General features: G+C 40.8%; 1 protein-coding gene across 1 annotated transcript; it reads right to left on the bottom strand.

Annotated features, from left to right (window-relative positions):
• Positions 1–20: 20 nt before the first annotated feature.
• Positions 21–7,247, bottom strand: mtif3 (mitochondrial translational initiation factor 3). Its single transcript, XM_004083963.4, has 4 exons — positions 7,074–7,247; positions 3,293–3,749; positions 1,941–2,092; positions 21–271 (listed from the first exon to the last, which is right to left on the bottom strand). Exons 1-4 carry the CDS (start codon positions 7,242–7,244, stop codon positions 50–52), a joined length of 1,002 nt encoding a protein of 333 aa, XP_004084011.2. The 5' UTR covers positions 7,245–7,247; the 3' UTR covers positions 21–49.
• Between the last annotated feature and the right edge of the window lie 5,299 nt (positions 7,248–12,546).

The following is a 12,546-nucleotide window of genomic DNA, read 5'->3' as shown; positions in this document are numbered from 1 at the left end:
AAATGTTCCACTCAGACCGGTTTTTTTTGTGAAAAAGCTTTTATTTCTGTCACTGCTTCATGGACTCTTCTGCTGTGCTGCTCAGGACCTCAGATGTGGCGTTTGGAGCTTTTCTCTCTTCGGTTTGGTTCCTTTCTTTCTGCGACAGTTCCTTTGCCGACGGCGGCCGGAGAATGCACATGGCTGCTCTCCCGTCTTTAATGACTTTGGGCTTGGAGACAAAACCCACCATCACATCCATTTGTTCCACCATTTGCTCCAGCGCCGCATCCTGCAGACGAGACACACAGAACCAGAATTTCAGTTTTATTATTTAGATTTTTGTTTATGCACATTTCTTCTGCCATTCTTCCTATTCTAGTAGATTCTTCAATTTTAAACGTTTTCCATTGTTTCATTTGTCGGAATTTCCACATTTACTAATACAATCTTTAACAAACGTGTATGGACATTTTAGTCCCGTTCACTCCACTTCTTTCTATTTTTGATCAACTGAAAGCCTGATATGACGGAGCTTTTTTGAAGTTCATACCAATATTTCAGATGTGAAAGTCATACAAAACAGAAGAATGAATTGATAAAACTACATATTATAATATAAACAGGTTGAAAATGCAGGTGCTTCTACAAAAGCAGCTGCTGGATGGCTCAGTTGGCTGCATGTAGGACTGGCGCAGGGTTCAATTCCCAGGGGGTGCGACGATCTTCATCCAGTGTGTGGGTCCTCATGCAAGACCCTTCACGCTACTGCCTAACTATGTAGCAAGCCAGCCCGCATAAAATAAAATCCAGGGTTGTGTCAGAGGTGTAAAAATCTCTGCCAAACCACCTGTGTGAAGCTAATTCGCCGTGTCGACCTCTGAAGGGATCTAAAAGGTGAAAATTTCCACATGATACCAGAGTTTTAGAGACAGGCATGGCTGCAGGAAATCACACAAAATACCCCAACTCACAAGCGTTCAGAATTGTTTTAAACAGGAAAAGCCATAACAGCTAGGGTCACTAGTTAAAGTGAAGTTTTTCGATATGAGGGGGACTTCCTGTTCTGGACGTTCATGTCTCCAACCAGGTCCTCTTGAAGTTTTAGGCTTGAATAAAAAGCCACAGTTCCAGCCTCCACCTATAGGGAGCAGTAGCTGCAAACGTGTTGATTTTGTCCAAACGCAATAGAGGAACTAAAATCATTGATTTGAGCACCGATCTTTGATTGAATATGAAAACTGGACTGAGTGACCCCTCCCCCTTTACATTCTAAACTGGAAGTACCTGTTGGCTCCAAGAAGCCAACATCCCATAAACCTCTATAGAGAAATACAGTCATTCTATTGGTCAGAATACACATTCCTGCTCTGCTACCTTATCATTTATATTTGTCAATCTTTATCGATTAAACAATCAAAACTTTGTTATCCTAGGAAAGAATTACAGGATGGTGAACATTTATTACATTCTTATGATAAAATGTTTTTAATGTTTAAATAAAAAGAATCTAATAATTCCTTAAAAAAGTTACCTTTTTGTTCATCTATTTAAAAAAGGTGACATATTATCATAGTTATTAATAGTAGTAATTTATTAAAAGTGTAGTTTTTTTTAGCTAAGAATCAAAAATTACTTCTTGTAGTTGTTAAAAACTACACTGAAAATTTAAATGAATGTAAAAAGCATTTTGTGATTAAATTAAAAATAAACAAATATAAATACATAATATATATGTTTTAAATATATATTTATGATTTTTGATAAACAGAAACCAGCCTTATTAAAAAAACATTAAAAACTATAGAAACTACACAAAAATAGGAAAGAAATATCCATAAAATTATCAACGGAATAAAAATTCAATCAAATCTTGAAATACAAGACTTTCACGCTAATTTATTGTCATATATTGTCGGTACTTAAAGTGTTGTTTTTTTTTTTTTTTTGAGGCTTCTCACCAGGGGGACGGCAGGTTCTGCACGGCCGCCGCGCACCGTCATCCTCACGTGGTGTTTCTTCTCCAGCCAGCTCTCCGCCTGCTTCAGCTTGGTGGAGAGGTCATGAGGGGCGATTCCCAGAGAGAAGGTGAGCTCCTTCACCTGAGGAGGAGCTGTGAGGAGAACACCAACCGGGAGTCACATCTTAAGCTTCCGCAGTTGATCAAAGACGTGGAGATTAAACTATTTTCTCGAAAAAAAGTCAATTTTCTAAGTTTTGAGCAAAAAACAAGTACAGATTTATATTTATAAACATTGAAGGCTGCAAAAATTTACAAAAAGAACTTTTTTTTCTTCATCGGAAACATGATGTCATGGTTCAATCTTACATCAAAAATAATAAATTTAACGATGCATAAATCTGGTTGACTGGCTTTAACATAAATGTTCCTGAAGCTGTATCATTTCTTGTAAAGGCTTTGGCCTCATCAGCTGAGAGCATTTGAACCAACATCTGTTAGTTTTCCAAAGACTGGTGTCAGGAAATTCACTTTCTTTACTAGAATCTTATTTTTCATTTATCTGGATGTTTTCCAATACTTCAATCTTTATTTGACCTGAATATCTTCAGATGTACTTTAATATAGTGATTAAAAAATTAAACTGTGCTTTGAAGCAAAACCGCTCCACATTATGACACTGCCACCCCTGTGCTTCAAAGTTGGGTGGGGCTCTGAGGATCTCTTCTGCAATACAGAGAGTTTAGCAGAAGCTTTTATCAAGCCTGACCCATAAATCTCTGACATTTGGATCCAATGTGAGGCAAGACATGTGGCTCATAAAGACAAGTCATGAATTAGTCACAAATTAATCGCAGAATTAAAAAGCCGCCATTATCTTTGTCGGAATCAGCTGATTCATGTTTTTTGCGTACACGGTCAAGGAGTTCTGGTAGGTCAAAGAGCGTGCTGTTAAGGTGTCGCCGGCAGCATCTCCGCAGTTAAAGGGTAAATGCTGCACTGACCAAAAAGCACATGTCACATTTCTTTGTGACAAATAAATTACCCTTTATACTAACTGTCAAAGTTTGGGGAACCCAACAATTCAGCCAACAGCTGCTCAAAGACACGGATCTGCAACCAGCAGGTAAAGTAATTTGGAAACACGTCGTTCATCTTTGAGCTTCTGTCTCTACACAGTTGGACGATGGTGGTTTGTGTTCATGCTAGCTCCACGCATCTGCTTTGCTCTGATGGACCGAATGTTGGGCTTTCAGGAATCTCTTCCTGAAACATTTTTGTCGACTCTGCAGAAAGTCCGTTGCTCAGGTTGAATCTCTAACAGGCTGAATACTCGGGGCTGGCCGGTCGTACGTGCTTTCGTCTTGTTTTTCTCCCGCTGCCTCAGCTGCTCCTCGTGGATCTGCTTGCCACTCATCAGCTGGTAAACCGGCGGCTCTTCGTTCTCACTCAGAAGCACCAGTTTCAGGCTCTTCTGGTCCATGATTTTGATGACCTCCGCCCGGTGCATGGTGCCCAGGTTCTCTCCGGACTCACTGATCACCTGGATCTCTCTGTGGGGGATCTTACGGCCCACATTGCTGATGGGGGCGTGCGCTGAAGTGTGCTGCTTCTTCTTCTTTGCTGAAGGAGTCTTTTCTGCATCGCTGACCTCTGTGGAGAAAGATCGGCTCCAGGAGCCGGCAAAGGTGCAGAGCTTTCTGCTGAGCGTCGTTGGCCGTGAAGCCGGGGTCCAGAGGAGAGGTCCACCGCTGGACGCCGTCCTTGCTGCGTGGCTCAGAAGCCACCTGACACAAGCAGCAGACATGTCCTGAACAGAGAAAACAAAGAGATGAGTTTCTGCAGTGACAGGTTCAACTTCATCTTTTTGCTATCTTTGCGCCACCATGTGGTGATATAGAGTGAAATATTTTCCCCTTCTTTTTCCACCTGACTGATGCTTCAACCATCAAGGATGGACACCAACATGTGGTCAGCCTATTTCTCCATCTTAATCAAACGTTGAATTGCTTTAAAATACAATAAAAAAATATTTTAGATTGCAAACATATGAGCCCATTAGCCCTTTAACATTGGACCTTTAGCTCCAGTTTTTACATTATTCTGTAGCTCTTCCACCATTGGATCCATTTAATGTAATTCCAGCAAATTCAGAAGTGCAGAAAAGTAGCTTTGTGCTGATATGCAGCATGTTACAGTAACAGTGCTTAGCGCTGTTGATCACGTAAACCGTCAAAGGTCAAAATGTGTGTACCAGCGCCAGCCCTGGTTTTTAAAGGGTTAAATAGAGTTTGTTTTTTTAGGCTTAGTTAATTAAGCTGGATTTACAGCAGAGCTGATTCATAGATCAGAGCGTTTTAACTTGTTTTTTTTATACACATATAGTGTAACTGCAAATTCAGCTGCACGCCACTTTGTTTTACAATTATTTTTTTTTAATACATTCAGGAACAAAAGTTTAAAAATGTTTATTTAGCATTTCTGCTGTCGCTTTGAGCTGTTTTACATTAGTGTTTTGCAAATGGGAATTGAGTTGCTGGTCTTTGAAGCCATCTAGTGGTCACATGATGAATGACTGGGATGGAGTTGTTTTTATTCTCAATGTGCTTCAAACAGGAAGTGAGCATCAACCCATTGCTAGAACATGAAATAAAAAGTTTTTTTTTAATCACGATCAAAGCTCCATGACCACAATTATTATTCAAACTGTAACCTTTTCAAAAAAGGACTTTGTGATCAAAAGTTCAATGATTCAACTGACTTTGAAAGTGGACTTGTCAATATCTATCTATTCTAGATGGATATAGATATAGATAGGTATGTAATTCTATTATTTACACTTTTACTTGTTCGGCAAAATTTTAATTTGCTCAATGTTGATCCCTCTTTCATAAATTCTGGTGCTCTGGAGGAGTTTCAGCGGCGCCTCCAGAAATTTTTCATGGGGGTGGCCAGTGGGGGGCCACATTAAATCTTGGGGTGGCACACAAAAACCATGAGCTATATTTTTAAAATTCATTCTACCAAACGTAGTAAAACAACCTTTAGAAAACCAACAGAAAGATAAATGCCTACTGATATTTTGTAGAACATGAACTTATAGTAGATACTACTAGTATAATAACTAATAGATACTAGTAGATATCATTAGTAGATACTACTACTGATATATATATATTTTTTTTGTTTATATTTAATGCTTTGGTGTCTCTGCTTGGGGTGTTCGGCTCTTGACAGAGATATCTATAATAAACAAAAAATGAAATCTGTTGTTCTGAAATAATAATAAAAATATCTTTCTAATTATTAATTATATCTGTTGACATTTCTATTCAGACTAATAATGAATGAAACATTTTTATTATTAGGGTAACATAATTCTAACTTCACCTGTTGGTCCAGGAACAGGTGGAGCCCCTGCTTATGCTGAGTTCTGCCTTGCTTCTCTGACCAATGATGCTGACTGTCCCTCCTCTGATGCCGTCTCATCTTTGTCTTCCTCATTCTCTTCTGTCATTCATGCTGCTCTGTCTCATCTTCCTCCTCCTCACTACTCCTCTGTTGCTCCCCTACCATCTCTTTCACTCCTTCTGCTGCACTTTTATTCTTAAAATAAGAATATATGTTGAATTTCTCTTCATTCTCTGAAAATGGACAGACACAAGCATCAACTAATGACTATAGGTAACTCTGTGGAAACAAAAACACATCAAAATGTTGCGGTAACACAACAACCAGTGCTTAAATAGTGCCATGAAAATGAGTGGCTTGTGACAGGGACATCCTTTTTTTACTTATTAATAAAAAGTAATGACACATCCACCGCCGCTGATGATGTGGCGTATTTGTACCAAGTATTTGCACACTGGGTTTACATGTTTTGCAGACCGCATGTTTTTTACACCTTTGCAGCTGTATTTATTTAACATTTAATATTTATTTCTTTATTTAATAAGAATCTAATTTTTGATAATAATTTTTCATAATAATTTTAGTGATATTTTTAATTATTTAATATAAATGTCATTTGTGATGTCCTTTATTGATGTTATATTATATAGATTATTTCTGAATGTCGTGTTGCTGCCACAGATAAATGGAATTTCCCCATTGTGGGATTAATAAAGTCATATATCTATCTATCTATCTATCTATCTATCTATCTATCTATCTATCTATCTATCTATCTATCTATCTATCTATCTATCTATCTATCTATCTATCTATCTATCAATACAGATCTAAAGTACAGTAAACAGATTGTTAAAGACCCACGGAAAATATTTAACAGGAAAAGAAACGTAGCATTTTGGGATGTGTGATTGTGTGTGCATGCGTGCGTTCTCGCGCGCACGCGTGTGTGTGCGTGCTGAAACCGGTGCTCGCGCGATGCAGGAAGAGAGGGGGGAGAGCGCGTGTGAGGGTGTGGAGCGCATACACGCGCGGTCAGTCGCCGTTTTGGACTTAAGGAAAAAGTAATAAAGAAAGTTCATCTTTAGTGACTGAGACTGGTTCTTTTGTCTGACCGGCCCAGAGGATCTGAGGGTTCGAACGCGGAAGTGAACCACGCGTCTTATTCATTCTGCGTCCAGGGGCTCCTCTGTAGATGTCTGCGCACTCAAAGGCAGCAGGGAGGGGAGGGGAGGGGGTGAGGGCCGGTTTAGGTGATCAGAGCGACTTGCCGCTTGCTGGCTGTGCATTTGGGATGAAACGCACAACTGATGCTACCACAGCTTATAGTGGCTACTGGGGTGGCCACTGGGGTGGCCAGGTGTCGGAGAGGGGTGGCCGTGGCCACCCCTGGCCACCCCCTGGTGACGCCACTGAGGAGTTTATATAAATAATTAGGTACTTTTTTCAATAAAAGGCATTAAATTTAATATTTTCAAGGACATAAATCATGACAAAGTTATTCAGACGGTGTGAAACACAAAGATGAAACGAAACGGGTTCATTTTGAACAGTTCTTTCGTGATGTAAACATGAATGTCAGTCGTATTTCTTTGATGAAACGACGCCAGTCAGGCACGCGGAGTTGAGCTCGCGGGGGGAGCAGCACGTTCTCAGGAAACGGGCAGCTCTCGGCGGTCAAACCCGCGACCTTGCTTGTTGGTGGGGTTACTTCTATACTCACAGAATAGCAATGTCGCGTGGAAGTGGCAGCAGGGACACTCCTCCTCCCCCCTTCTTCTTCCGCCGGGACTTCTTCGTTTGAAGGTCGTCGAGCGCGAGGAGGAAAAATGGCGGGATGTCGCCCTCTGAAGGTCCAGAATTTTCTTTCTCCACACATTTTAACCGTCAACATCGGGTTTAAATGTGAAGATCTTTTACTTTAAGCAGTTTTCTTTGACTCACATTTAATATATATATCCTAATCGAATCTATAGGCCTTAAAACTGAGATGTTGTTCCTTTGTACACACACTTTAAGTACAGTCAGGACCATAAATATTTGGACAGAGACACATTCTTTCTCATTTTGTTTCCATACATTACCACAGTGAATTTTAAATAAAACAACTCAGATGCCATTGGAGTGCAGACTTTCAGCTTTTATTTCATGGGTTGAACAAAAAGATTGCATAAAAACTAAAGCATTTTTTAAACACAATCCCTCATTACTACTTTTGGTTAAAAACCCTTTGTTGGCAATGACAGCCTGAAGTCTTGAACTCATGGACATCACCAGATGCTGGGTTTTCTCCTTCTGAATGCTCTGCCAGGCCTTTACTGCAGCGGCTTTCAGTTGCTGTTTGTTTGTGGGCCTTTCTGTCTGAAGTTTAGTCTTCAACAAGTGAAATGCTGCTCAATTGGGTTAAGATCAGGTGACTGACTTGGCCATTCAAGAATATTCCACTTCTTTGCTTTAATAAACTCCTGAGTTGCTTTGGCTGTGTGTTTCGGGTCGTTGTCCATTTGTATTATGAAACGCCGTCCAATCAGTTTGGCTGCATTCACCTGGATCTGCGCAGACAGTATGTCTCTGAACACCTCAGAATTCATTGGGCTGCTTCTGTCCTGTGTCACGTCATCAATAAACACTAGTGTCCCAGTGCCACTAGCAGCCATGCACGCCCAGACCATCACACTGCCTCCACCGTGTTTTACTGATGATTTAGTGTGCTTTTGATCAGGAGCTTCTCCACGCCTTCTCCATACTTTTCTCTTGCCATCATTCTGGTAGAAGTTGATTTTGGTTTCATCTGTCCAAAGAATCTTTTTCCAGAACTGTGCTGGCTTTTTTAGATGCTTTTTAGCAAAGTCCAATCTAGCCTTCCTATTCTCGAGGCTCATGAGTGGCTTGCATCTTGCAGTGTTCCCGCTGTATCTACTTTCATCCAGTCTTCTTTTGATGGTAGACTTGGATATTGATCCGCCTACCTCCTGCAGAGTGTTGTTCACTTGGTTGGCTGTAGTGAACGGGTTCCTCTTCACCATGGAAATGATTCTGTGATCATCCACCACTGTTGTCTTCCGTGGACGTTCAGGTCTTTTTGCGTTGCTGAGTTCACCAGTGCTTTCTTTCTTTCTCAGGATGTACCACACTGTTGATTTTGCCACTCCTGATACTGTAGCAATTTCTGGCATGTTTTTTCTGTTTTCTCAGCTTAATGATGGCTCCTTTCACCTGGATGGAGGAGCTCCTTTGGCCGCATGTTGTCTGTTCACAGCAAAATCTTCCAAATGCAGCACGAGTCCTCTAATCAACTCCAGGCCTTTTATCTGCTTCACTCATGATGACATAACAAGGGAATTGCCTACACCTGCCCATGCAATATCATGGAAGTCAATTGTCCAATTACTTATGAGCCCATGAATTGAAGGGATTGTGTTTTAAAAAATGCTTTAGTTTTTCACATTTTTATGCAATCTTTTTGTTCAACCCATGGAATAAAAGCTGAAAGTCTGCACTTCAATGGCATCAGAGTTGTTTTATTTAAAATTCACTGTGGTAATGTACAGAAACAAAATTAGAAAAAAATCTGTCTCTGTCCAAATATTTATGGTCCTGACTGTATGACCAAAGTTAAGTGCAGTCATACATTCATGATTTCATTTATGTCCTTCACAACAGGGAAAAAAAATGCCACATAGTTTATATTCTAGCATAGAGGAAGTCATTTGCATCGATAAAGGCATTGGAGGATGAGTTGGAGGCCCATGGCAGCACATTTTCATGCTGAGAAGAGGTGGAGGGGAGGATGTGGAAATGTGGACTTCATTCAGAAAACAAAGAAACATTTGAGATGTTAATTTGTTTAGATTATTCCACAAGAGTCAATGACCATAAAAGAGAAACTGTTGTTGACTTTTACATTTAAAACTGCCCTAAACATTTTCTGTTGGGGACAATTCAGACAGAGCAAGAAAATATTCATGTTTGCATTGTGAAAATACATCATGGTCGATAAAACAAACTGTTCCAGTACCAGTTAAACACATATCAACTTTCCATTAAGCAAATCAGTTTAAAAAAATATCTGCACTACTCAGAAAATGTACTGACATGGGCTCACTCAGCTAATTTATCTCCTCAAGTAGTCTGTCCCAGATGGTTTTAAGTGATCTGTGTACTTGTCACCAGTTCATTAAAAAAAAAACCTATGCAGCAGTTAAAAAAAAAACACTTTCTAATTCAAACAGGAAGTATCCGCTTGCTCCAAAAAGACAAAATCCCATAGACTTCTATAGAGAAATAAACAGCTGTTCCTCAGTCATTGTATTTGTCAGAATAACCATTCTTGCTCTGATATCTTTTTTTAACATCTTCTGGCTAATCATATTTTTTAATGTTTTTTATTTATTGTATTTAATTTATAAACTGGCCAATGAAATGCTTAATAAAAGCATGTGGTGCCCGCCGGCCCCTATTTGAAATGTTTGATTGACAGATTCTTCCCAGCCCGCTTTCAGTGGAAGGTGTGTTGACTTCCAACAAGCTCATTCCTGATTGGTAACAGTAGTTACTACTGGTGTAACGGTACATGTAGTTGTATTGAACCGTTTCGGTACATGAATTTTGGTTTGGTTCACTTTTGTACCATTTCGGTACTTTTATTTTTTTCCCCCCAAATGGATTGTGGCAACCTGGGGGTTAGCCCCGCCTTCAGCTCCTAAGGCTCATGGGAAGTGGGGAATCTTGGGTGTAAAGTTCCTCACCATGAGTGAAGGGGTTGTGAGCACAAGTGACCTCCATGGCTACGTTCACACTGAAGGGCATAATGCTTAATTCCGATTTTTTTGAAAAAATCCGATGTTTTTGCAAGGCCGTTCACATTTCCAATTAAATCCGAACTCCTGTGGGACCGTGAAATGACCCAGAAGGGACCCGCATGTGCAGAAGAGTACTCAACGGGGAACTACGTAACTCGTTGTTTGTGGAAGTAGCTAACGTTAACAATGGATGTCAACAACAGTGTTGTCAACAGCAGAGCTCTTTTTGCATTATTACATTTATTTTCATAAAGGGGCCAGCACAATTACGATCTTCTCATTTTAAGAAGGCATTTGAGCCAGGATCGTCTGTACCCACCGTGTGTGTAATAAGAGAGAGGAGAGAGTGCGTAGAGCGCCGGAGGGAGTGTGTTGGGGGGGCTAGCGGAAGTGTTTCGGGTGCGCGCATTTGTGTTGTGTGTTACGAAGGAAGTAGAACAATAATAAAAGAAGGCTTCCCCCAGAATAAATGCTATTCAATCTTTATTAACCTGCCCTGGAGAATCTGAGGGTCCGAACGGGGAAGTGAACCCTGGAGGAGGATCCGCCTTCGGCCCTGGCGAAGGTCTCCCCCGCGCTTCCGACCACAGTCGGAAAGGAAAAAAAGTAATCGCGGGAAAAGTTCAACACCACCCTCAGCCATTTCACTGAAAATTTTTTCAGAAACCGCCGGGTTGCGGTGAGAGCCCTGGAGTTTGGCCTGAATAGAGCTGTCACCCCAAATATTAATCCAATCGGTGACCTCGCTTCCCTTCCACTGACTGGTCTCAGCAGCATCGTTCGCCATGGTTGTTGTTTATGTTTTCGTTCCCCCCCTACTTCAACGCAGAATGATGACTTTTGTAGCGTATCGATGACGTACGAGTCGGATACATGTGGCCTGGCCGTTCAGACGGCGGACGCCTTCTAAAAAAATAAAAATCAGATACGTATCGGATTCAGGACCACATACCTAAGTGGCCTGGGTCGCATTTGAAAAGATCGGATCTGTGTCGTTCAGACTGTCATGAAAAGATCAGATACAGGTCGCATAGGGACAAAAAAATCGGAATTGGGTCGTTTCAGCCTGCAGTGTGAACGTAGCCCATACTGTTTGTCTGTTTGTGTGTGTTCGAATAAATGGGCTTTGTTGCCGAAAAGGAGATTATGCTTCTCTGCCTACTTCTTCCTCTCTAAGACTGTCCGAAGTCGTGGGTGTATGCGGCACGGACAGCTCTCCAACCCAGCTAGTTAATCAGCAGCTCGGCTCTTGTTTCCCTGCTACAGTGACATACTAGCTGGGTTGCTACATTGGTGTCAGAAGTGGGATGATTAAGCTGATGCTGCTACACCACGGAGCAAGAGATGGCTGAGACAGAGCGACAAATTCCCATCCGTACCGTAAATCAACATTCTAACCAGATCTACTGATTTCCACTGTATTACTAATAAATACTTTAATAATGGATGCAGAAATTACAATGTGCTGTTTCAAATTCAGCGTCACATTTCACATTCTGCACTTTTGAAGATGCAACAACAAGGTAAACTGACAGCACCATCGCTGTCATGACAGTACAAATAGTAAACAAAATACCATACATTTAGAATAAAAAAAAGTTTTTAGTAACGAATTGATTACCGTAGTAACCTTTCGGTCATTTCACAGTTTCAAACAATACTTAAATGTCTGTAAATATTAGGGGATGGAAATTTGGAAATTCATCTTGGTGACACCAAATAGGTGCAGCCAAGATGCACAATAATTTGAGATCACCCAGATGGACGCAACGCTGCACAGATCACCTGGTGTGAGACGTATATTTTTGTTTTTGCTCTAACATCACCTGTCAATCAAAACAAAAATATCACCAGAAAGGGGCGGAAGTAAGACCCCAACCTGAGCGAACGCAGCTGGAAATTTAGTACTGAACTGACTGAAAGCTGCCAAACAGACTACAAAACAATGCATTATGGGACATGCGTCCTGATGTTTTTTTTGTAGTTCATTGATCAATTAAAATAATTTAAAATACCAACTGATTAAAAAAAGGCTACATACATTACAAAACATTAAAATAATTATAAAAGATGTAATATCACAGATCATACTAAGGGGGAGAGGCATATTAAAACTAAATTGAATGTTAAGGACAACTCCTAATTCCTGTTCTCCTTCAGTCTCGCTTTAGCTTCGTCTATCGTTGCATTTTCCCCACGTGTTTTAAATGTGTCTAAGACTAAATCGTGTTGTTGCTCACACGTGTTTAATGTTAGAGCCCCGTTAGCTGTCACGCATGTAGGTGTGGCACATTTATGCTCCTCAGCTGACCATCTCCTGCGGGAGCGGTGTGCTGCCGTAACAGCCGCGCATGAGAGCCCTGCTGTATACTCTGGCACTTGTACACTAGCCGC

Source organism: Oryzias latipes, chromosome 24 (genome assembly GCF_002234675.1).
Source record: "Oryzias latipes chromosome 24, ASM223467v1".
In the NCBI taxonomy this organism is placed as follows: domain Eukaryota; kingdom Metazoa; phylum Chordata; class Actinopteri; order Beloniformes; family Adrianichthyidae; genus Oryzias; species Oryzias latipes.
The sequence above is the reverse complement of the archived record's forward strand: the minus strand, read 5'-3'. Positions and strand labels throughout refer to the sequence as shown.

Bases quoted from the DNA above. Each gene is read 5' to 3' on its own strand.
- mtif3 (XM_004083963.4), bottom strand. From the start codon at position 7,244: ATGTTGACGGTTAAAATGTGTGGAGAAAGAAAATTCTGGACCTTCAGA. The intron at 2,093-3,292 runs GTACGACCGGCC...TTCTCCTCACAG, and splicing joins GAAAAACAAGACGAAAGCAC to CTCCTCCTCAGGTGAAGGAG. The intron at 272-1,940 runs GTGAGAAGCCTC...TCTCGTCTGCAG, and splicing joins CAGAACCTGCCGTCCCCCTG to GATGCGGCGCTGGAGCAAAT.